This window comes from Heliangelus exortis, chromosome 8 (genome assembly GCF_036169615.1).
Source record: "Heliangelus exortis chromosome 8, bHelExo1.hap1, whole genome shotgun sequence".
Classification (NCBI taxonomy): Eukaryota; Metazoa; Chordata; class Aves; order Apodiformes; family Trochilidae; genus Heliangelus; species Heliangelus exortis.
The window spans coordinates 20,123,581-20,150,075 of record NC_092429.1 but is presented as its reverse complement, the minus strand read 5'-3'; the positions used below and the strand labels follow the sequence as shown (position 1 = coordinate 20,150,075).

General features: G+C 37.9%; 2 protein-coding genes across 4 annotated transcripts; both read right to left on the bottom strand.

Annotated features, from left to right (window-relative positions):
- Positions 1-353: 353 nt before the first annotated feature.
- On the bottom strand, positions 354-9,293 carry LOC139799218 (pancreatic alpha-amylase). Its single transcript, XM_071750965.1, has 11 exons — positions 9,146-9,293; positions 3,981-4,196; positions 3,463-3,609; positions 3,067-3,264; positions 2,485-2,715; positions 1,965-2,098; positions 1,756-1,878; positions 1,546-1,645; positions 1,214-1,335; positions 977-1,102; positions 354-663 (listed from the first exon to the last, which is right to left on the bottom strand). Exons 2-11 carry the CDS (start codon positions 4,146-4,148, stop codon positions 474-476), a joined length of 1,539 nt encoding a protein of 512 aa, XP_071607066.1. The 5' UTR covers positions 4,149-4,196; positions 9,146-9,293; the 3' UTR covers positions 354-473.
- Positions 9,294-10,397: 1,104 nt separating this feature from the next.
- RNPC3 (RNA binding region (RNP1, RRM) containing 3) lies at positions 10,398-26,440 on the bottom strand. 3 transcript variants are annotated; one of them, XM_071750964.1, is made up of 15 exons: positions 26,158-26,440; positions 24,971-25,018; positions 23,657-23,775; positions 22,713-22,793; positions 21,839-21,950; positions 21,282-21,350; positions 19,620-19,768; positions 18,557-18,682; positions 17,534-17,670; positions 16,495-16,656; positions 16,214-16,308; positions 16,079-16,137; positions 15,439-15,571; positions 14,377-14,448; positions 10,398-11,549 (listed from the first exon to the last, which is right to left on the bottom strand). In XM_071750964.1, exons 1-14 carry the CDS (start codon positions 26,377-26,379, stop codon positions 14,389-14,391), a joined length of 1,572 nt encoding a protein of 523 aa, XP_071607065.1. In that variant the 5' UTR covers positions 26,380-26,440; the 3' UTR covers positions 10,398-11,549; positions 14,377-14,388. The 3 variants fall into 3 exon arrangements, with proteins under 3 accessions (XP_071607065.1, XP_071607064.1, XP_071607063.1); XM_071750963.1 differs by having other exon boundaries at positions 10,398-10,604; XM_071750962.1 differs by having other exon boundaries at positions 10,398-14,448.
- Between the last annotated feature and the right edge of the window lie 55 nt (positions 26,441-26,495).

Sequence of the window (26,495 nt, the reverse complement as noted above, 5' to 3'; positions counted from 1 at the left end):
CCTGACGGCTGTCATTATAACAACTGATAGCCACAGCCCGGCCTAGCTTCCTCTGCTCAGCCAGACCCAGAGTTTGGTTTGCCACACGTCCCAGATCAACTATGTGCATAGGCATTGCTCATAGCTGACTGCCCACGGAGCAGCTGCTCGGGGATACATACATGTGTGTATGCATCAGCCTTGGAACACTGCCTTTTAACTTGCTCAGGTGTTGCGCTGGGGTTGTTTTGTTTATTTTTCTCCCATGTTTCCCTGAACTGGAAGTGGGTGCTGTGTTGCCTTAATACCCACCACTGCATTGCCACTGATGAGACAAGATATGGTCACAGTCCAATTCATTAATGGAAAAACTCTTTACTTTGATTGCCATTTATTATTCAATAGAGAGAAACATTCATGCTGCAATGCTGGGGAATCGGGCATAGGGGAAACAGAAATGCACAGACCAAACAGAGGAGGAAATTTTTCCTGAGCTATAATTTGGCATTAATATGAATTGCAATGAATGGATCTTCAGCATCATTACTAATCTGGAAATTAGCCATTCCATCACGAGAAACATACACCTGTTTTCCAGTACATTTGTTGCCTTCCTTTTGTCCGGAAATAACATCACAGTATGTACCAGCAGGCAGTCCAGTATGCAAATAGACATTCATGTACCTATGTGAAAACAAGTGAAAGCTATTTATTAATTTTTTTCAAAACAGGTATTTCAGAACAGCTATAGGGTTTTTTAACCTGATGCTACTCCCTTACTTTGAAGTTTAATGTAACGTGTGAACTTTTTGATCCCATCTCCGCTTTGCTCCCTATGCTCCTGCTTTGGCCCTCTGAACCTGGCATGCAACTGACTCTAGCTCACGCTGTAGTTGTCCCTCTGGTTAGGAGAAGGGGATGTTGCCCTTCCCATCAGTACTGCTGACGAGGGGTGCCATGCTTCTTACCAGGAATATGGTCTCTCCTACTGACTTACCAGTCATCATTATTGAAAACAATGAAGCCTTTGTTACCACGGCCAAAGGCTACTTGATTGCTGCTGTTGTCCCACCAGTTGGAGAAAGGCTGACCGTCTACTACATTACGGAAGATAACCATGTTTCTGCAAATGCAAGGAACAGCAGTCACATGGGCTGCAAGAGCTCTAAAGCCACAAGAAACATAAACCAAAAGCAACTGCTTTTACTTATTTTTTTTCTCCCCAGTGTCCTACTTTATTTGACGCCAGCGATGTTCACAAACCCAGTCATTGCCACAGGTAGTGTCTTCATTGATTGTCACGGGCTTTACTGATCCATCTGAGTTACTTGGTGGTCCAACCCAGTCATTGACATCCTGTAATTAAAAAGAGAAATTGAAAACATCCTACTGAAAATACAGAGTGCCTGTATGTAAAGAAAAACTGGACAGAGTGCAAGTTTCCACCTGCTAGATCCATCATGGGACAGAGAAATCATTTAACAAATTTAAATGCACTGGAGTGCTTCTCTGGCCCTATTCTGATCCTTACTCACCATGAATGCATCTTGAGCATTACATGCTTACCTGCCCATTTACAAAATATCTTGGCCAGCGAAAACTTGACATCACACGTGTGAATCCGTATGGATGAGCAAGCATGAAACCAACTGCCATTTTATAAAGTCTGTTAGACAAAATAAATAATGAGGTGTGGAAAGACAAACCATCCAGAAACCAGACAGACAAACAAGCAAGAAGTAGAAGCATCATCCAGATGCAAGAGAAGCCCCTTACCTGGCATCCCAGAAGGTTAGAATGGAAGCTCCACCAGCCCCATGTCCTCGCTGGTTGTCGTGATTATCCACAAAGACCAGGGCTCTGTCAGAAGGCATAAAGCCCCAGCCTTCTCCCCAGTTCCTAGCCAAAATCAAAAAGACTTGAAGCTACCCTTCAACTTGAATATTCAGTATATCCCAGGTAAGTCACAGCACCTTCATCCTTACTTTAAGTAGGCCATCTTTTCTCCATTCCACTTGCGTATCACTGTCCCCAGTTTGGCACCATATTTGAATTCTGTCACTCGGCCATTACCGAAATAGTCACTGCCTTTGATTGCCTCTCCACCCAAGTCAATTACCTGGTACAGGAAAGAGACACTGTACATCTGTTCTCATCTCACAGAGCCAAAGGATTCAGTGTACAGTCCTCAACATTACGTCTTGCTTTACATTGAGAGAAAAAATATTCAAGTATTTCTTTTGTGAAGTCAACTCAAAGTAGTTATCTTACATGATAGACACATATAAAAACATGATTGAATAGCAAAAAAGTAAAGACTAATGAAAGTCTGCTGTGGATAAATTTTTAAAAAGCAAAACTACTTTGGTCTGCATCTCTGCTATGAAGAAATGGCTAGCTCTTTTCGAGTAAAATTGGATGAAGATATATTACTACCATTCCTCTGAAAAAGGAAGGTAAAAGAGATACCAAAGACAAACAGAAAGAAAGCAATATGGAGATTACCTCCTGGTAAATGAAAGGTTTTGTTCCTTTAGGAAACCATGTAGTATTTAGATCTTTCAGCTTGTCCAGAAATGCTCTCATGTCTCCAGGCCACATATGCTTGGCAGCATCGATTCGGAAGCCTGCTACACCAATATCAATGAGGTGGTTCATATAATTGGCAACTTTTGAGCGTACATAATCCTTCCCCAGGGCCAGATCAAGAAGGCCAACCAAACGACAGTCCCTGACCTGTGTAATGAAAAAAAAGAAAGAAAGTTTTTATTTGCCACTATGTCAGCTTGCAAAACTTTTCAATCAAATGTTTGCATGTTTCAAGCCACAATATCAATTATGTTTGGATATTTAATTTGCACAGAAGAGAATTATGCCCAGGTCTGCACCAAGACATAGATAAATTTACTATAAAACTCAGTATTCAAGTTAGGACAGTTAGTGAAGGTTTTCGCCTCCTTGAACTCATCCCAGTCACCAGAACTGAGGATGAGAAACAGCATGGTCTATAGTTGAAAAGCAGTTAAAGGAAGAGCAGTAATGTTGAGAAAGAGCTGACACACATTTCATCTCCAGAAAAAGAGTTACCTGATACATATCACCATAATTTTCAATTTCTCCGCTTTTAGTTTGACATTTGCCATCGTTGAAATCCCAGCCAGAATATGGCACAGCTGGAAAATCTCTGTTTCCAGCATTAAAATAGCTTCCACAGGTAGAATGTGTGCCTGAGCCACCTGCAATCCCACACATGTGGTTGACAACAGCATCCACATAAATATGAACCTGGAAAAGCAGTAAGTGCATTTCAGTATGTTATGTAATGGTGGTGAAGTGGCAGCCAGAGCTTTACCACATCACTATGTACATTTTTTCCCCTTGAGTTTATTCTCAGTTTCTGCCTCCAAAGTCAGCAACAGTAACTTCCTTCAGCTGATACAGCACTTCTTGCTGTTAACAGATACAGATCTTCAAGGCACTTACACCAACATTGTTGCATCTGGTCACCATGTCTCTGAATTCATTTTCATTTCCTGATCGAGTGCAGAGGTTGTAGCTGATAGGCTGGTATCTTTCCCACCAGGGTCTGTTTGGGTTAGTAATGACAATATTTTCATTTGGAGGAGAAACCTAGAGAAAAAGAAATCATGTACTTTGATAAGAAAATAATTGGGTTTATTTCAAAATTTAAGAGCAAAACCTGTGATCAGCACCTCTACCCTCAGAGGCAGGCTAGCACCCAAGGCAGTCTTTCTCTCCTGCAGCATATGCTCTGGTCTGTGAGATAGATGCCCATCTTGTAAAATGGCAAGAAAGAAGTTTTCTTGCATTCCTGTGGGCTGCTCAGTCATGCATGGGACACATAGGTGGGAAGGCTAAATCCATACTTCCATCTGCCCCTTTGCAACACTGAAGTTACTTGGAGATTGATTCAGGCATTTTGATTTAAAAATCAAATACTACAATACCATTTTCCTCCCTACTCATAAGAAATAACTTACCTGAACTCCTCCAAATCCATTAGGAGCTAAATAGCGTTCACACTCAAGAGCAATATCAATCCAACGCCATTCAAAGAGATGTACAATTGATGTTCTCCCAGAGAGAGTGTTAGGGTTGTACTGTGCCCAGCAAATGCCTACAGCCACAAGAAGGAGGAAGACTTGCATGATGCCTTCAGTCTAAAGCTGTGGGCTCTCCACTGGAAATTTATAGTCCTGCAAGATTACAAAGTTCCTACTGCAGCTGTCAGAATTCACACAGACCAATATTATCAGTTATTATTTGGCTGGCTGGCTAGCTTGATATAATTTTTTCTGGTTTGTTTTTTCCCAGAGTGCTCAACAGCTGAAGCTAAATCACCTTTTCACAGCAATTATACATTATCATAAAGCAAGCAGTCTATGAGCAGTGCACCCAAAGTCACAATTGTACTCTTTCCAATCAGGGAAACACAAAGAATTTATCAAAAATTCAAAAACTCCCAAAGGGGGCACCAAAAGGTAAAAGGAAAAGGAGGCAAGTAAAAGGCAACTGGAAACTTAGCAGCTTTAGAAGTATGAAACAGAGGTGCCTGGCTCTCAGGATTAGTGAGCTCAAACCATGGTACCTGATCAGCTGCTCTCAGTGAGTAACAGATGTACCACACAACACAATGTGAGCCACACTAGTAAAGATAAATTGACCCCTTTTCATGCCCAAGGTTTGTATAGTGTCCTTGCACAGTCCCTGCTAGGAACTGTTAGCAGTTTTCTTCATGAGGTCGTGTAGAGCTGTTGTTCTACCTGACTGAAAATACCAAGTAGAAAGCGTGAGGCACAAGTGTTTTCCTCTCCAACAGAGATTCTGCATAAAGTTTCATCTCACTTTAAGTGACCAATGATTCATCTGTGTGAAGGAAGGTTTCTTGGTTTCACTGGGAAAGACTCATAGAATCAATTTGCTATTCCAGAAAGCAGCATTTTTGAAAAGACTGCAGTACCCAATTGGGTGGAAACAAAGTTGGTAAGACACTTTGTTTTATTTTGTGGCCAGCCATGGCATGCAGGGTACAGATCAAGGTCTTTAGCAGTTTCAAACTAGCCAGGTGCTAGAGCCAGGAGGAGCGCAATGCCAGGCAGCTGACCCAAGCTGGCCAAGAGAAGCATTGCCCAGCATAAACGTCATGCTAACTATAAATGGAAAACTTGCTGGGGGTGGGTCTGTTCCCTCAACTGTTGCCATCCCTGAAGGGTTTCAGTCATCCTTCTACTCTCAAGGCCTCTCCTTCTGTTCTCCCATGTGCTTTGACCATCACACTTTCACTGTGTGGCATCTCACAATGTTTGGCATCTCACAGTCACTGCTGGGACCGCACAGCTCACAACCACTATGTGGTATTTATTCAGTTATTCTATTAAATCTGTTCTCAGTTCAACCCACAGATCTCCTTCTTCCCACTCCCCTTCTTGGGTGAGGAGGGGTCACTGGGTGATAGAACTGACTAAATGAAAAGAGAAGGAAACCCAAAATAAAATGTAAAGTGATGCTGCAGATGAGTTTTAGCTGCCTGACAAAACTGAAAGCCAGAGCTATTGTCCATCTAAGTCCATTCCATTTAGGCTCTTCTTAAAATTTCCTCCTAAAAAATTTTTTTAATTTCAGGTCTTCATTTGGAACTGATTCATAAGATCAAGGTCTCAGCAACAATTCTGAGATAATACAAAGACCAGAAAATCCCTGACATTTAATGACTATGTGTGAGAAAAAAAAAAAGTCCATAAAATGGCATATCTACTCTGCTCTTTCTACCTGAACTGCCTCTAGTATGTTCTTTTTGAAGCCAAACACATCACTGAACGTTACATGAATCCTTCACTTTCCTAGAATTTGTCTTCAAGGACAAAAAGCAGAAGTAGGTCCCATTTGCCCACCTGTTCATTTTGATATCACAGATCTTATCAACTCTTTTTCAACTACAACAATGAAAAAATACATTACTGCAAATGACCTTACCTACTCACTAACAGCAAGGAACCAGTGAGATCACCCCTCTCATTCCTCAGTATTTCCTAGAGCAACTAAATGTGCCTGAGATTAATTTTACATTATCATTCCTTGTGGAGTTCCTCAGATATGATGGCACGTCACTGAATAGCATTCAGTTTCCAACGATTTGCATTTTCCACTGAAATGCACTCCTAGCAGCCAGGAAGAGTGAAGACACACCTTGATATCCCGATGCAATGGATGGCCAACCCACTAGCAAAGGACAGAGAACCATCATGTGACAGGCTATTCAGCAGCTCAGACTGTGCAAGCTGTAGTGTTTTAGCAATCTGAGGAAATGCATGAGTGCAGGAAAGAAAGTGGCCATCCAGCACTGCTGATTTATGAGTTTTTTCTGAGGTATAATCCCAAGTAGAAAGTATTTTTCAACCATAAAATTTCTGTTGGTATGGTAAGAATGTCAAGTGTCTAAAAGCTTTGCTCTGATTTTCATATCAGGAGAGCTGAAGCTTTGGGCAGACAAGACAATGTAGGGGTTTGGCTTTGTTCCACCTGATTCCCCAGTATCACTGGAAACCTGGTTGTGAAGAACTCGAGAATGTGGGTTCTAGACATTAAAATGAGACCCTTTTATTTGCAAGCTCTTACACTGTGTCATGGTTTAACCCCAGCTGGCAACTAAGCACCACACAACCCCTTGCTCACTCAACCCTTCCTGGTGGAATGAGGAAGAGAATCAGAAGAGTAAAAGTGACAAAAATTGTGGGCTGAGCTAAAGACAGTTTAATAGATGAAGGAAAAGCAATGTGCACAAGCAAAGCAGAATAAGGAATTCATTCACTACTTTAGCAGGCAGGTGTTCAATCATCTCCATGGCAGCAGGGCTCCCTCACACGTAATAGTCACTTGGGAAGACAAATGCCACAGCTCTGAATATCCTTCCCTTCCTTCTTCCCCCAGCATTATATGCTGACCATGACATCCTATAGTGTGGAATATCCCTTTGGTCAGTTGGGGGTCAGCTGTCCTGGCTGTGTCTCCTCCCAACTTCTTGTGCACACCCAAGCTCCTTGCTGGCAGGGTGGAAAAGGCCTTGATTCAGTGCAAACACTGCTCAGCAATAACAAAAACATGCCTGCTGTTTTCAGCACAAATACAAAACCACAGCCATGTACCAGTCACCATGAAGAAAATCCCAGCAAAAAACCCCAAAAACCAGCACATGCTGCAAAACTTAAAAAACAGGCCTGCTCTTATACATGCCTAAGCTGGTGAGTACAGCTCTGGCAACCAGTACAATGCTGCAGTACACAGACAGACACAACACTGACCAACAGACCCCTGCAAAGGAAGAAGGCTCAGAAGCAAAAAGCATAAGTAACTTGCCCATGAAGCTCAGAGAATAATGGCAAGCTATGACTGTCCAGAGTATGCTGACTCTCAGCTCAAGGGTAGCCTTTTTTCAGCGGAACAGCTATGTCAGTTGACTGCATCAGCTGGTAATGTTTATCCCTGAATTAATTAAGAGTTTGAATATATCCCACATTTAGACAGATCGGCATAGGGAGGAGTTTACCCATGGCTCAGCAAAACAAAGATTATAAAAACTGAAGACCAAGCAAAAGCTTTTTCAGGATAGAAATGGGTTTAGCTGGTTTCAATCCACACACTCCTTTCCAGAGACTGGGGACACCCAGTATCCTAATGGAGAGTGTATTGTAGACACCACCAATAGAGAGCATATTAATATTGTGAGTGAACAGTGTATTGTGATTGTTATATTTTGCTAAATGTAATTTAATTTGTATTGTGATTTCAGTATACATTGTTATCACTCTGCTAAGTCAGAAAAAGTATCCATCTTCAATTATGTTCAAATGAGTAAATTTTGAGTTAAACATTACACCCTCCACACACGGAATATGTAAAAGCTGGTCAGAGAGTATTGGACTCTGACATTGTCAGAGAAACCTCAATGCAATCACCTATCTCGGTGCTATGTAGCTTGATGAAATGAACAGTTGAAATTGTTGTGCTCTGTCATAACAAAGGTGTGAAGGGGATGAAGACTGACTCCAGCTCAGGCTGTAGCTGTGCCTCTCTTTAGAAGAGGGCATTCCCGTTCCTTTGTGAGAAGTGTCCACCTGGCTTACTGAATAAAGACCCTACTCAAGCTCAAAGTCCTGCTTGTCAGGGCAGATGTACCAAGACAATTATTAATTTCAGGAGTCTACAGATACCCAAAGGTTTATGTAAAATCTTGTGTAACTGCTATAAAAAGACCCCCATTTTTATGTCAAGGAAAGGATGATCCTTATCTCTTCAGTAGCATTCACAGACAGATTTTATTTATAAGCAACTGCTCTGTGTGCTTCCACTTTCATGAAGGAATGCTTCTTTGACCTGCTAAGAAGAACATTCATTATCAGAAAATGAACTAAGAAAGTTCCATCTTCTCTGATGAGAGAAGCCATTTATCAGGTTGGCAATTTTTACTTGCAGCAGTTAGTACACAAAGCAGTAAGAATAATGCATTTTGACCCAATCAGCTCCAGGGCCTAGTGCATGAAGAGAAGACTCCATTAATGAAGATTTTCATGTATTTGAAACAGGTTTATGGATCCTCTGGTTTCAGTACACGTGGTAGGAGAATGGAGATGCTGAAATCCCCAACACACTCTGAAGGCTCTTGCTTCAAAATGCTTTTGAAACTTGGAAGAACAGTAAGAGGCCTGTATTTCTCTATGGAAGAAAAGAGTACAACCGATTTCCAAAGAACGTGGGAGAGACTTGTCTCTGAAAAACTCTACTGCTGTCTTGGACAACATGAGAACTCAGGTAAGCTTTTCTTCAGCTAGGCTAAAGTCTGTGGCATGAAACTCAGCTGCTATCTCCTAAGTACTAACAATATTTATATCTGTAACAGAGTTGACGCACGCCTGTTCAAACTTCAGATTAAGCTGTTACAGGAACGTAGCTTACACGCGAACTTCCCGTCCCCCCCTAAGACCTTCCCTCGACAGCTGCACTTCGTGTGCAGACGGAGCAGCGATACCTCGATACCTCCTGCAGAGACCCCGGCCTGCCCCTCACACAACCCTCTGGGTTCTGCCGGACCCCTTCCGCACACACGTGCCATGAAAGACGCCGAAATCAACAAACAGAACTCATTACGTACGGTTTCGGCATGTCCCGGTTCACCTTCAGCAGCCTCCCCACGCTGCAGACACCCCACGCCACGCCCCGCCCCTTCCGCCGGGAGGGCGATGAGCTTAGTCCGGCCTCCATCTGCTGCCCCTGGCGCTGCCGCCGCGGAGCGCGCCCGAGGGACCGAGTCCTCACCTCAGCCCCGCCCCGGGTTTGCCCCCGAGAAACCGACACATGGTAAAGCAAAGTGGTTTATCTAAAAGCTTTGTATTACACGTTGATTCAAGATCAAACTGCATTCTGAAATACGTTGGTTCTCGAGCTTTGAGAAAGTAAATCTCTGCCCACTTTTTTTTTTTTTTTTTTTTTTTTTTTTTTTGAACGTATTTTTGTCTTTGAGTGTAGCACCACCTTGGTGTAGTCCTGCTACACTGCTTTGAAAATTTCATTGGCCTTTCACAGTGCTTTAATGGCTTGGTTCTGTACTTCTAACTCAGCGTGTGAGTGAGGATGTGTTGCCTGTTTCAATTTTTACCTTTTCATGTGCAATACATATGTCGCAAAGCTTTGTAAAGCGGCTCCATCCAGGTATACTAAAAATGTTGCAGTGCTGGGAAGGATTCTCTGTCTTTGAAAGTACAGTGAACAAACTAGTATTTCTACTTTAATGCTGCTACAGTGGTTTTGCCAAAGTACCAAATAAGTTTTCATTCCTAGAATAATGTGAAATCTTAGCTGGCTGTCAATCATCACCCCCAGGTCCCTTCCTGTTGGGCAGCTCTCCAGCCACTCATCCCCAAGCTTGTATGCTGCTGGGGGTTGCCGAGGCTGAAATTCAGTAGTGCAAGGACCGGTATATACCGCAATATACACGGCTATAACACTGTTTTATAATGACTTTAGTCACACTAGTGATATTTTCCCAGGTTTGGATGTATGATGAAATCTAATTATTAAGGGGGAAAAAAGTGCCCAATTTCACAGTACGAATCCATGGCAGTGCACTAGTCCTCCTGCTTAGTCTCCAAGACAAAAAAAATGATTTACATTAAAATGAGATTATACTTAGATATTTTCTTACCATTTTACCCTGAAACACTAAGAGCTAAACATCACACTCAAGGGTGTGTACATCAATATATACTCTGAATTATCTAGAATATGCTGCACAGTTATGACTGGTGTGGTCACATCTGAATCAAACAAATGAGTGTCATCCTCCTCCTTACCACTACCAAACCCCACAACAAAACAGACGTCAGATTGAAGAGAAAAACGCAAAATGCAGAGAGAGGAAATAATTTATTAGAGATTTCACAAGCATACGAAGATAAGTCTATCAAAGAAGTCTTGTGACAGTTTAAAGAGAAAATTTATACTCTGCCTTAAATACTTTAAAAATGCTACCACATACAGTTCAAGAGTCTTGATGTACGCTGCTTCTTCCCCCAGCTTGAAAATACTTGAAAGAGATGGAACACAAAAGGGACCTGGAACATCACAAAGGCATGTTAAAAGTAAGAACAATAAAAAAATAGTAGTGTTATGCTTTCTTTTGAGAAATAAAATGAAAGATGCTTGGTATTTAGAATGTATGTCTGGAAAAAATCTGACTTATAAAATTAATACAGCCTGTATTTATTAGCAGCAATTAAACAATAATGGAATATGCAATCCACAACAAAAATATAAATCACTGGCAATGATACTACCCCAGTGCTGAGAACAATGTAAAAAACAAACAAACAAACAAAACACAAAACCCAAACAAGACACCATAGACAAAAATACTTCCAAAATAATTCACTGTAAGATAGTTAGATTTTTCTTCTCTACTTAAAAAAATAGAAGTAAGCAATGTGCAAACTAAGTTAACTACAGATTATTTCTCATACACCAGGACAAAAGTAATCAAGAAAATATCTAAAATACCTGCCAACCCCTTAAATATTAAGAATTGCTCTACAACATATTTTAACCAAGTTTTTTTTGGTTTGTTTTTTTTTCTTTTTTTTTTGTTTTTGTTTTTAAAGAAAAACGGTGAAATCTTCACTGTGAGCTCAGCACAGCTCCAAACACTTCCAGTTCACACAAGCTAAGGAACTGGACTACAGCTTAGCAGGTTATTTATGACTTTTGAGGAAGAAGGTGGAGACCACCTTCCTCCACCTTAAGAAAAGGAACCTTCATTGGGTCCATTCACACAACACAGACAACTCATTGATTTTTTTTTTTCCCTGAGAAAGCATCCTTTGCTTTTAAAATTACAAGATTAGTTCAAGCTCTAAATCATATAAACTCCTCCCCACATCTACTCTATACAAAGACTTAGATGCAGTTCAGTGCTACAGGAAACATCGCACAAAAAAAGGATACAACAAGAAAGGATACACTCTGCATGACAGTATTACTGCAGTATTTACGCAGGAATGTTTCTAAAGAAGAACAGCAGAATGTGGTTTAATTTTACTTGATTCTCAGTATTGCATACACATAACTTTATGCTGCCTATCAAAAGCAAATATGTCTCTTTGATAAAATACAGTTTTGACCCCTTATGAAATTTAATGAAGGATGATGAGTCCACTAATACTAAATACCATATTCAAAAGTAAATAGATTTTTGATAACTTGAACTACTACGACAACACCAGATTTTTCTGTCTCATTAATTGTCCCTGAAGTCCTTTGCTGTTTTACAGACTCACTTTTTCCATCATGTCCAAAACCCAATCATGTTTCCATTGACTGCAGGCTTTGAAGTCATTTCTTCCCTATGAAGAAGCTGGAGACCTCTCAAACATCAGTTTCTTCTACATAACCTCTTTCCCCAAAAGCTGCATTTTAGCTACAGAAAAAAATATTCACCCCAAAAAATGAAATTTTTGCCAATCAAGAAAAATTTTTCAGCTAGCAAGCAGTTATATAGTACTTGTATAAACCATATGTATTATTTTATCTAAAAATTATAAAACCTTTGAAAGTACTAAAAAAATAAAAATAGTTGCAATAATATGCATGAAATTAGATCAGCTTCTTTCTGCTTAAAAATAGTCAAAAGTTTAACTTATGCCAATTTAGTTGTTAAAATGGCAGTTAAATATTTGAAGTACCTCAAATGTTTGCATAAACTTGTTTATATGCATATTATTTTTCAGATGAGATTCTGACACTGTTATCCCTTACAGACTCAGATTTCTATCTTGGAACTTAGTACCATAAATCACTACTCATGCAGAAATAGAGTTCAGTTTAATCATTAGCTGGGAAGTGACATAAGTATTTTTATTAAAGCCTCATGGATGTCTAGAAATCTGTATTAGTCTATGACACATTCTGTGATTCTTACATACAAATGGTAAAGGTAAGGAAGAAAGTTCTCCCAAGGATACAATAAGCCAATGTACAGAGTTACACCAGAGTAACCCACGCAGTCTTGCATAAGTATGTGCCTGCTCACTCTAAAAAAGCTTCTGAGTTGATCATCAACAGGATTAATGAAGAAAATAACAAGGTGCTTATCTGATGATCATTCAAGTATTATTTAGCATGTTTAGTCAAGTCAGAATTAGATTTAATGCACAAAATTAGTTGAAAAGATACAGAATTCCTAGAAGTGCTCAGGCTTAATTTATAAGGCTTTGGGAAATAATCTAAAATCTCCAAGTTCCTTTTTCACATTTAAAGAAACCTTAATAGTTTTCTTCTTACGAGACACTGGATAAAGTAATATAAATACAAGGTGTTTTGTTTCGTTTTTTCTACAAGGAAGGAGTAAGAAACAAGACTGAAACAAGACCAAAACACTCCCATGAACCCTTGTTCCTAACAGTATACTTTAGCCAAGGCTCATTTGTCTCCTTTCAATGACCAATAAAGAAGAATGACTGAAAAAAAAAGAGGTGATCTTTAATTTGATAAAATAAAAATTTTGCAATCCACAAATCAACAATTTATAACAGGAACTATTAAGACCAAAGAGCACTTCAGAAATGAGGAAAAAAAGCTCAAATATAATCTGATGAAAAAAATGTTTAGACAATTTACAGAACAAGAAACCTACAATTAAAGTAACTGTTATAAACAGAAACACTATCCTCATAATAACCATACTGTGGGGTCTCCAAACATTATTTTTTAATTTGAAAAAAAAAAAAAAAATCTGTTCACATTCTTTATTTGAAATCTCAGAATTTCTTCCAAAGTAGCAACAATCAAAACATTCAGATTAAAAACACATTAGGGAGAAAGCAGAATGTTTCAGAAGCATTCAGCCCATGGTCTGAGTTCATTTCATCAGGTGGAGGTATCAGAATAATGCCCAATAGGAAATTGTAATAAGGTTAAATATGCTTTACATTTCAGCTAGCTGATCTATCAGAGGGTGCAGAGAAATGGTTCTCATTCTTGCATCAGTTACTTCACATGCTAATTTGACATACTACTCAAATGTTCTTAGGCAATTAAAACCATCACAGTTTAATTAGAGCTGTTTTTGCCCAAGTTACTCTCATATAAAGCAAATACTTTGAGTAATCAGTAATGAAGTGAAGCTATATGGTAGGAAAGTTAAATAGTGATTACTTTCTGCTAAAAGTTACTTTCTCATTAAGTTTAGGCAACAATGCCAAAATTGGGATGTATGCATTCCACAACAAAGAGAGCCTTGATGCATGCAACTTAACCCCTTTCTGATGCATCCTTTCTTAAATCAGGCAAGTTTGAAGGACACTATAACCTTATTAAGATACAATTTTCCAAACCTAGCAAAAGCAAAGGTACTTTACAGAGCTAGAAAAAGTGAGTTTATTGCTATGAACAGTATTTCAGGATCACTTTACAATGGTGGGTACCAAAGGGAAGGAGAAAAGAGGTGATGTTCTTCAAAGCCAAAAGCCCAGATTACTAAATGGTAAGTGGTTGGATTCCACAGATATTTTCCCCAGCCTGAGGGTAAAAGAAACTGATAACTATGTTGGGATATCATGATTAGGGAAATGGCAGTCTCTGAGTTTCTAAACAGAGAAGGAACATTTTAAACTTACACCAATTATCTGTCTTACATTCCGATTTTCTGAGTGCACATTTAAGAAAATAAAATTGTATAGAACATTTCCCCTCCGTCATCAGTATTTCTGAAGTAGCTATTAAATATACAGTAAATAAAAGCAAAACAAACAAAAAAAACCCCAAACAAAACAAATGAACAAAAAAACCCCAGCTTATTTCTTTAATTTTTATTTTCAGGCACAGAATCCATACCTTGGCAGTCTCCTACTTTTTTCTTTTCCCTTCATTGGCATCCTGTTTTGGTCTAGCTGAACGAGCAAATTGCTGAGATTCTGTTAAGGACTACAAGTGATACACAGAAGCCAGTCAAGAAACAAACAAAAAAAAGTATTATTTCAGCAAAAGATATTTTAAGAAGTGGCCTTATCTGTGAATGAATTCTACTACAGTGTTAAATATTTTAACAACAGTATCTATTAGTCAAAGATTAGGATCTGCAGATTATTGATCTGCAGTACAGAAAATTTTAAGCGAGCCTGGTCAAGAGTTTACAATACTGAGTAAATAAGAAACAAACCAGAAACCAGTCACATGCAAAAAGAAAAACTACAGCAGGATAAATGCTTGGTATTTACAAACCTCTACCCCAGTATGTTTAATATATATATATATATATATACTGATGTCTCTCCATATATTTGAAACAAAAAAGTTAAAAAGAACACATGGTGGGGTGAACTAGAGTACAAAGAAAAAGAAATAAACTATGAGACATTTAAGTGAAAAATATGAATGGACAGAAAGACATTTAAAAGCTTATAGTCGAAACCAGAGCAACACAGTTGCAATGTGTAAAAATCCCAATATGTTACACAGGCCCAAAAAGTAAGGGACAGTTCCAGCTGGAGGAGCAGTATAAGTAGAGGCCACTGAACAGCAACATTTCTTTTTGTTCATAATTCTGCAAACACGGGTTTAACCAAGTAAAAAAGCCTACTAAATTTAAATGCAAAGGTCATACAAGCTAAATTGTCTTTTGTATTGTGTTTGCAGGATCAAAGAGCTAAGACCAAAGAAGGCAATTTTAGTGTTTTAAATAAAGCACCTTTACTTTTCTATTTCAGAAGAGGTGCCTCTATATATTTTTCAATTCTCATAAAATTAAAAATTCTACACTAAGCTACGCTGCTTGGTTTTCTTCAGGTACTTTCTCTGTCCATAGATGTCTAAGATGTAGAACACCATGACAGCAAAACTCGAAACTGATGGACAGATTACAAAAAATATAATGTAAATGTCTGAAGAAAAGGATACAACCACCATGGGTTTTTCAAATAAGACATAACCATTTGCTTCTTTTAAAGCTTTAGCAGCTGCTTTTTCATTAGGAAGTCCAATGAAAGCCTGTCCCTTCATACGGCCTTCTTTCATCAAACGTATATCAAACCTAGATGCAAAGAAGAGAATTACTCATGTTTAACCACACATTCATATTTTACAAGTATACTTCTCATGCTTCAACTTGTAGAAATAGCAGAAAAGGGAGCAGAGCCTACAATTACAAATTATGTCATTGCAGGCCACTTTGCGTGGGGGAACCAGTTAGTAAGTAGTGAAGTTATACTGCAGGATGGCAAACTGGTGTCCAACTGACAGGTCCAAACATGACATATGCAAACTTACCAGACACACACAATCATCTACACTGTTCACTCTCTGTTGCTCAGCTAGTAACAGTAGATTTGGTAATGAAAATAAAATGGCAAAACAGATACTGTTAAAAAAATAATTCTATTTCTGCACTTGAGCTAAGATTTTGAGATTAAATGTATTTTTACTAATGCAGAACCAGAAAGAAAGAAGTAAAGATTATCAGGTTTTAAATCACAATTTTCGCCAGTATGATGAAGTCAGCATAAAAGACCTAACTTTAGTCATGTATAAACTAACTTACATATTTCGTTCCACTTCTGACTCAAAGTCAACATATCTTCCAAAAATGAACTTGAGATCCTGAAATTAAAGAGTAAGGTATAAGAGGAGAGCTGACAAAAAGCCCATTTGGTAAATATTTATTTTGCTTGTTTACCTTTTCTTGAACTTGTTTCGCTAAATTCTTTACATATATCCTGCAATTTGGATCACCTGGCTCATAGTTTTTGAAAACAGAAAATTTTTCCATTTCTTGAAGACAAAAAAAAGATAATAAAAAAAAATTGTTTCAGGTCATGTAATGACTTTAGTTATTTTTATATTGAGTGAAAAATACAATTTAATACATGATCAATTAATAAGTTGATATTTGGAGATATTTAAGCTATATGTTGCAACAAATCAAAAAGATACTAGATTTTTTTTCCTTAGTTATACCTTCTCTAGACAGTCTATTTTTTTCTAGATCCCTTCTAGAAATAAATTCTGATGGTATTTCATCTTCTTTTTCTTCAGTTTCCATTTTATCATTTGAGCTAGGAGCTGGGAAGATTCTTCCAAAGCCTGTGTTATCGACTCCTTCTGTAGTTGCATAAAGGTCTGGAATTTCAACACATTACGGAAGTGGTTTGTATGTTTATTCACAAGAAGATAAATAGCAAGCAAAGAGTATACTCCTTTTATACATTTTAATACAGTAGACTTTGTAAAGCAATTTCAACATATCCTTAAAGAAATGCGTCTTAACCCCTGGTTTGACAAACACATCTACTCAATATGGTCCTATAAAATCAACTGTACTAAAAATTAAAGCCATGGCATATGCCAGTTAAGGTTAAACTACCCTTGCTGCTCCAGCCTGTAACCATTTCAATGGTTTGTCTAATTTTCAATCAAAGAAACCACGTCTTACTCTAAAGTACCAAGAAACACAGACTGACCATAACCCTCTAAAAAGCCATCACACCTCATTGCTATTATTGCCCTTCATTTTTATAGTAGATAATCAGTGCATCACAGAGAAGGAATTGGCAACCACTTGAATGCTGCTCTCTAAGAGCTAGAAAAGGAAAATCTGAAATTAGCCTGGTACATTCAATTACAATATAAAATACCGAGAATATATTTGTAAGATATATTTGCTAAAAATAAGATATATTTGCTAAAAATACCTTAACATTTAAAAAAAGAGTACAATTCACCATAAACACAAAGATCACATAGGAGAGAAAGAGACTTTCAAATCTAGATCCTTTACTGCACCAAGGCAGAACGTTCTGTGATTCAGCATGGGAAAAAACAAGAAATGCAGACAAGATGCAAATTGGGGTTCTTAAAACTCTTATATATACTATTTATCAGGGATCCAGTACAATAACAAACAAACAAACAGTATTTCCCTGGCCTAAATTTTAACAGCATTCCATACAATAAACCCACATGAATTAAATATTAATTGCATTTCAAATTCTCTTACCATTTTTTTCTTCTTTTTCTGACTTTATCTGAAGAACAGCTGGGATGTCAGTACTAATATGGAACTCAATTTTTTTATGACCTACATGCTGTGGCTGCTCAAAGACATCTGAAGGAGACAGTGCAGGGTGCAAATTACTGTTTAAAAGAACATGTTGATTAAAGAGTCAGACACTGATGAATGCATAGTCAAATACAAGATTTCTTCCAGATAGATTTTATGCTGTTGTTTATCACAAATACATGCATGGTCTATTTCATAGATTTTGCCCAATACAGTTCAAGTTGATTAAAACACTGCAAATGAGGTAGGTATGGCTGGCAGCTGAGAGCAAAACCAAGAATCACATATCAGACTACAGTATAGACAGGCAATTATAAAAAATTTGTATAAGTAATTTAAAAACAAAAAACGCTAGCCTGACTGATGCTCTCACATAGTGCAGGAAATATAAACATTTTTTTAAAAATATACCAAATCACTTGGAGAAAGAAAAAAGGTTCTTAGTCAAAACTCTTTCACAACTGATCATCACTACAGAGAAATGCTACACTGTTGTCTACCCATAGTACTTCAATTTAAAAACCCAAAATTATTTAAGATCAAATAAGTTTTTATTCTTCCAGTGCCATCTTTTTATTTTAAATTTCTATTTTAAGAAGTGTCCCAAACAATAAACCCACATGCCTCATGTCACAGCTGTAATACGAAATTGTTTTTCTTTTTTATGAAAAGGGGATTTTTATTAGTTTGATAGCAAGAAAAACACAGATCTTGAACTAGACACCCTTTACAGATTAAGGTTGTTAAGAAGACAAGTTCAAATTACACAAAAATTTGGATCTTTAGAGCAATAAAACCAAGCATGAGGACAGAGGAAGACCAACTCCATGACCAAATTTACACATCAGTGAAGAATGCTTGTTTCAAAAGAGCAACAGTAAAGCAAACATGATGCACAGAATGCCATTTAGTAACAGGAATAACCTGAAAAAGTGCAAAAACTACAGAAATAATACAAACCTGTGGGGAGTACAAACGGGAACATTCAACAAGTCTTTAATTCTTTGCTTTTTTCTAACACCACGTCTCTTCGTGCTTATTGGTCTTTTAGGCTGAAGCGTTGCTAACTCCATCAACTTGGTCATTCTATTTCAAAAGAACCAAAGTGGTTTACAGTTTATTTCAAAATTCTCATTTTCAAAACATTTCCACCTTCCTTTTAGCCCTCTAAACACAAGTTTTCAGAATAAGGTTATAAATCTAGCATCTAACAATCTAAAACATTGTTAATAAACTCTAACACATAACAAATTAATATACACAGAGCACTTAAGAGACTGATCAAAATCAGAGAGAGTTCCATGATGCTCTTTCCTTCCCCAAGCATGCACTTAAGACACTGAAGCTGTAGAAATGCTAGGGAAGCCCTAAGCTGAAACTTTTTTTTTAAAATAATACTATTTAAACTTAAAAGGAATGCCTTTTGCCAAATGTATGTATTTTTATGAATATAGTATAAGGACTTTCTGATTTACTTTTCAATTTAAATATCAAATAACAGAATAGTTTCCTCATTTAGCTTTAAAGATTGAAAAAAACAATCAAAAAAACAGCTATGATGCAATTTACTCCCAAAACTACAACAGAATCTTCAGCACACACATTACCATTACTCCTAGCAATACACACTGATGTACAAGGAACATTTTGGAAGTCAAGAGTGCACGTGTGATTCAGGCTGAGTGGTTTATGCAGTGAAGATGTTGAAAAATGCAGAATCCAGAAAATAAATCAATTATTACTTCCTTATATCTGCACTCCCCTCATTCTGAGTTTTTGTTTTGTTGGCTTTTGTTTTTTGGACATGGGTAATTTGCATACCACTTGGCCATTTTCCCTCTACTGTGATTCAGAACAGCACAGTCCTTCTTTTAAGTCAATCTGGAACTTCCTTAAGTGCCTGGAAGGATTATCTATATACTACAAATGTAAACAGATTACACCATTTGGTGAACTAGAAGTTAGAAAAGGGTTCTACTTTTAAAAGAGCTCAAGAGCTTGCAAATGACTGTAAAATGCATACCTCTCCTTTTCCTCCTCATCATCACTTTCATATTCTGATTCATCTCCACTAGATTGATGCTCTTCTTCCTCTTCAGGTAAAGGAGGCTCTTCAGGAGGCAAAGGTGGGATCGGAGGAGGTGGCACAGGCACTGGTAAATACTCTTCATACTAATTATGGAGAAGAAGTTTTAAAAAATAAGCTAACTAAAAGTTTTAATTAAAAAATGTCTGTATTAATTTTCCTTTCCATAATAAAAGCAGTCAAAGCAATAAATTAGAAGTTGACAAGTATTTTTAAAGTATATTTATAGCAATCTATGCTGTATTGCTATACTACACTGCTAATGAAAACTTTCTACAGAAAAAAACCAAACTGTCACTTTCTGAAGCAAAACACTGAACATTTTAATTCTTTTATTTTGAGGAACTAAAAGAAAAAAAACCCAAACCCCATATCAAACCCAAAACAAATAAAAAAACTTGGCCCCAGGTTCTTACTTCACACTGAGATTTAAGAACTTTTCTGAGAAGAATGTGCTCAGAACACATCAGAGGAGGCCTCAACTCCTAAGTCCAGTCAGTTTCTAACTGAACCTTCCATCACCTACAAGTTACATTTCTGTTTCTGTAAGGAGTATGGATTTAATGACACTGACACAAATAATTTTTTTTTTCACTGAGGAAGAAAACAAAACAAAAACAAACAAAAAAACCCAAACACAAGCAAACCCTACCATCTAAGGAATTCCCTACATATAAAATTATCTCCAGCCCCACTTTGAACAACCTTACTCCATTTAACAGCTACTTTTATGTACCATCCGTTTCATAAGGCTTCTATTTCTTCAGCCATTAGAAATACTCTGTGCCCCTTAGAATTTGGTCTAGGAATTTCAAGGACTGGTGTTTCACCTTACTACACTTATTTGCATGACCATTAGATTCACAGTGCTTAACATGGCCCACCACCAGATAACGAGTTGAATTATTCCCAGAAAACAAGCATGAATTAGTTTATGTAATAGATTTATTTAGTTTTCTTTACCAGTTAGCTCCCCTGTAAATACACAAGCCAGTGTTCTGTGCAACTGAGTGCAAGTGGAACTTCACTGTATCCAACTACTGTAGCTATCACTATTGATACAAGTCTTTATCTTCCACTAGCAGTCAAACTGCTCTTACACAGGAGCAGAGAACAATACGTTTGTCTTCAGAAACAGCTCCCCTCCAGCCTTCTGCTTGTTTTCCTCAACCCTGCCTTTTTCAAAAATCACCGTGGAGAAAGAGCAAGCTAAATCCAAACGCCCTCTATCATCTCATTAACCATCTGAATCTAATCAAAACTGCAAACACAAGGAACCTAATACGTTACCATTGTAAGGTTATGGGCTGATGGGATTCTTTATTTCCTGTATCTGCAAGACAATGCTGAAACCTCCTTTTTGGTACTCAACAGTTTGAAATATCCCAGAGCTACTCTCACACATGTATTTATTTAAGTATACATAAAAAAGATTTCATTAGAAGAGAACATGCACATCTTACTCAATGAAATAAAGCAGTATTTGCTATCCTTAGAGATTTGTCCAAATTTTAGAAGCTTGAACTCCTAGCATGTTGCTAGCATTTTAAATTGTGAATCCATTCTCTAGTGCAGTCAAAACATGTATTAAAAAGTTACCATGGGAGGGTGAGCAGTTATTGGTCCGAAAGGTGGAGGAAGATTCATTTTATTCATAAGATGAAGAACCTTAAATGACACAAGATAAATAAGATTTCCTTTAAATCAATGCATAAAGTTAGTTCCTTGCTAGGTATCTAAGCCAAAAATATCTGGCAAGAATAAATCATTGTATTTTTAATGCAGGCACAACTACCTTGGTTATTTAATAATGTTAAAGCCAGCACTTGAGATCCAACACTGATTGTAAATACTAGCAACACCCTAAAAAGGCTAATCAAAAATCATAAAGCATCCTCACAGAATGAAATTCCAAGTACTTAAGTCATATCGAATTAGGAAGATCATATCCAGTTAAGTCTTCAGTGCCAATGAACTAAGTTACTACTGATAAATGATATTTTACTATCTCAATATAATTAAGAAATTAACAGAAGTTAATAGTATCACAGAAAAACTAACAAGGATTTTCTATAACAAATATTATTTCCGTGGATAATTAAGAGGAAAAAAGAGGTATTTTTGTACTTTTTTTTTTTTTGCCATTTTTTACTTACCTGGACATAAAATTTGGGCACACTTGCCAAGGCATTTGCTATGTTTGTCAGAATTGTACTTGAAGGTGGCGGATACAAGTATTTGAGGCAAGAATTGATGGGAAAGGTGAGGCTGAAGAAAAAAAGATTAAAAATCAGGAATCTTAGTACCATTGTCACTGATAACAGTTAATGATCACTACAGCTTTAACAATTTATTACATAAGAGGTATCACTGAAACATTATTAGATAGCATTAGAACAATTTTGGGACACTTACATTATGTCTTTAACACCAGGGAGCAGACCCATAATAAACGACAGACTTACTGGGCTTTGGCACAGTCAAAGTATCAATACACACAAAAAGCCTAAAGCACACAGAAACAAACATCCAAAACCAAAAGCACAGCATAGCATGCTGCACAAATATCATGAACTAAATGTTCAAAGTGCTCGATTTATTAGTAAAAAAAAAAAAAATGTATTCTACACGTAAGCAAAAATTTAAATGAGGCAAAAAATCCCAACAATAAGCCTCTGGAAAAACAGAAGCCAGAGCATTCTGCTGTTAACAGTGGGACAACCTACCTAGTCCTCAAACTTTCTGGGTAAGCCATGCATAGTGCTATAAGGCTATTATACAATCCATAACTTGATGGCTCAAAGCACCATCTGCTACTCAGCTGTGAAGACTCTAAATTTGAAGAACTAAAATCTCACCTTTATGACAATGCCTACAGCTATGCATGTGGAACAGTAGCATGCTATAAAACAAGAGAAAATGCAACATACCACATTCTCTTTTGCTCAAAAGCACTGAACCCTTATTTCAAAATAAACTGTAAGAGAATAAAATAATTAAGACAAAAAGAAACAAAAAAAAAATACTAGCCCATGGTTGGGTGCAATTCCACTCTCTATTTTAACACAGTTTGGTTCTTTCTTCTCTTCCTCTTTCACTGGTTCTTCTGAACTGAAAAGTAATTTTATAATTAATTAATACAGGGCAAAATTTAAGTACCTCACATAATGTAAGAAATACGTTTAATTTCATATTTTACAAATATAACAAATAGATCAGTATAGTATTTTCAACATCCTTTATCAATGGCATTACTACATCCAATATCAATTCCTAAGAATTAACGTATATGGATACTTATAGTAGCTAGACACAAATAATAACATAATTTATTATTTATTAGTTAGTAATTACAATAAAAATAAATAACACATTTATGCATATTTAATCAAGTTTCTTTATATTTAAACACTAACTTACATCTACTCACAGCGAAAGAACTAAAATTATTTCATGTTGCTCTCTGTTCAGAGATTGTATAAAAACAAAGGTATTCAATTCTTGAGATGTTAACACTTGGAGAGTGGCATAAATAACCTGAAAGCTCCATAGCTTCTATCAGTTATAGTTACACTAGAATGTGTCAATTCTGCCTAACTTGATTAGATTACAAAAAAAAAACATTAGGAAAGCATGCTTTAACAGCAACAGAAAATTATATTTCTGACAGAAACAAGATGAGTTTTTTTAAACAGAGGGAACTTCTGCAACACAGAAATCAGCTTACGCAGACTGCAGTCTGTAAATGACAACAGGACCATCTGCTGATCAAAAGATATTGATAACTACAGGAATAAGGATGGGATTACGTGATAATACTGAGTTAAATAATTACCTGTAGATCTGAACACTCCTGCTAGTACTTCTACATGGTTACAATTTATCCTTTTACTTAACAGTCCTACAAAAATTTCACCAATATGGAGCTTTCTTTCCTTGACCACAACATAGAAACTGGATTACTATGCACATACCTTTTACAATTCTCTGAGACAGAAGGCTGGCTAAGTACCTGCACGCTATCTTGCTCCTTCGCAAATTCAACAACTAAGGTGTGACCTAAAAGTTTCAGCTGATGCAGTCTTGACAAAGCCTTCAAATAATTGTAACAGAGAAAAGAAAGAAATGAAAAAACAAAAACATCAGAATAAATTCAAAGCATATCTATTCTTCCTTTGATTGGCAAACTAGCCATAGGATACAGTACCAACTGCTTTAAGCTAAGTCAACGCTACTACAGACTGAGGTAGTTTTGCACCATTCCTGCCTTCACAGCCCTGCTTTTAGCAGCCTCTTTCCTGCTAGCAGGAAGGAAAAGAACAATGTTGCACAAAAAGAACCACTGAAGAGACACAGGTCATCTGAACATTGGCAGGCTTAATTTACTACATGGCCTAGCAGATTTTTCTGATTTCAAGCAACCAGCCTTGTGCTCATGAACTAAACAGGCTGAAGCCCACCAGTAATAGTTGGGAATTTTAAAATCAAAATTCTTTAGACTAGGTAGCTCCCTCATTCTACAAGTCCAGATCCTGATAGGCTGCTAAGAATTGACACAAAGCAACCTAATTTCAACACTCTTCAATTGATATGGTCTTTGTAGCTTTTAAACTAGCACTTTAGAACATGGCCAAAAGAAAATCAACATCAAAACGAAAAACCAAAAAAAACCCCCAAAAAAACCAGGTCACAAGAGAGGAATTCAGGACACGGGTGCTTTTTACCATGTTCATGTTGTAAAAGCTTTATTCACATTACTTTTTTGGCACCCACGTCCTCCATTAACACAGTAGCTTTTTCTTAGCAAAACTGGGCATGCAAGGCAGTCTGGAATTGTGTACATCACTATATCTGAATTTTATGGCAAATATACAATTATGCAGGATACAAGTAAATTATGTTTGGTTTATAGTTTACATTTAAGTGCAAACACACCCTAGACAAGGATTTGATCAGCTTCAACTTATGTAAATTTCAGAGTCACCTAATGCCAGGTTGGAAGGGACCTCAAGGACCACCTGGTAAAACACAATATAGATGAGATTATCCAGCACCCTGTCAGGCTGAGAGTTAAAGGTGTTTAGTGTTAGGGAATCCATGTCCAGTTGTTCTCATGTTTGTTTTATCAAATTCTTCAAGCACCTCTCTGAAACAGAACTCTTAATTTTGCATTGCTCTGCATATTTTCTCCATCTGAATACTACAAGATACATAAAAAATTCTGGAGCACAACTGGAAATTCAGAAAAGTGCTTTGCTAAAATATTCAATAACAAACACAAAACAAACCTTCACAGCTGCATTTTCACTGGGAAATGTAGCAAATGCAGTATGTTTCTAGAAAACAAACAAAAAAATTGTCAAAAAAGGTAAGAAATTGCTTGTAAAACATATATTCACAAGTAATTTGTAAAATTAAATCTACATAATTGACAGCTTCCAGATACTAAGTCTTTTAACTCCTATGTGAGATAAAGGTGCAGAACTGGGGAATTTATTATTTTTTAAGAATTTAGGACTAGCGCCTCTGCATTCAAAAATTAAGACAGAAATTTGGCAGTTTGAGTACTACAAGAGAACATTTCTTTTCCTAGCGAGTAAAAGCCATCCTAAGCTGAAAGGAAGTATGTACTGATAAAGAAGTTTAAACCTCTTTTTGAAAGAGGATATTTATTTCAGCACCTCTCAGCAATACATTTTCATCAAAGCAAGTCCTAAAAGCGTTACTTTTTCTGCTACAGAAGTCATAACTACTGCTGAGCTCTGGAAGTTTGAATGCTTCCTAACTAGTATTTTCCTTTATTTTTTAAAGTATAAATATTAAGCTTTCTAAACTAGATCACATATTCACAAAATACAGTTTATCAAAACTGTGTTTTAACACAGTTTATTGCTTCATTTCACTACTAGATTCTGTATTTAAACCTGAGAACATTAGTACTGTTGTAACAGCAGCTATAAGCAAGCCTCTATCCTTGAGTCTTTTAATATCCTATAAAAAGAAAGCATGGCCCTGGCTGAAACAGCAGACATAATTTTTCTGCAGGACTGCAAGGCTCTTTCCAAACAGCATTTGTCACCAAAGAGACACTCCTATGGTTTTGTAATTTATAAAAAAAAAAAAAAAAAATTATCTCAAAAAACAAACTTCTGAATCCATGTCCCTGCAGCTACCAAAGCCTCTGCTTTTCCACGGCCTTATTCCTCACAACAAGCCAGGCCGAACAAGGGCTGAGCAGCCGGCGGGGCGATGGGACTCCCGGGTCAGACACTCTCCCGCCACCGCGGCCGGTGCGGCCCAGAGCTGCTCCCCCGGCGCCGCAGCCCGCTCCGGCCGAACCCTGACCCGGCAACAAGGCTCACCTCCTCCCTGGCCCCGCTCCGCACCCCCGAGGCGCGGCAGACGGCCCAGGGCAGCAGCAGGCCTCTCCTCCAGCCCCCGCCGCCCGGAGCCGCCCCATGGCCCCGGCCCTCACCAGCCGCCCGTGGTCCGACAGGACGCGCACAGACACGGCCCCGAAGTGCTTCAGCAGATCCTCCTTCTCCGCCGCTGTCAACTCGGCGGGCAGGTGCCGCACCAACAGCGTCCGGCCCCGCCGCCCCGCCACGCCGGGGTGATGCGGAACGCAGGGGTGAGGCGGAACGGCACCGAGCCCCGGTCCGGCCGCCCGCACCTCTTCACAGCCCGGAGCCGCCATAGCAGCGCTCAGGCGGGGTGGGGGCTGGGGAGGGAGGGCGGACGACAGCCACTCACATCCGTAAGCAAGGGGACAAACCTCGCGAGAGCGGAGAACAGGCCTGTGCCTCAAACCTC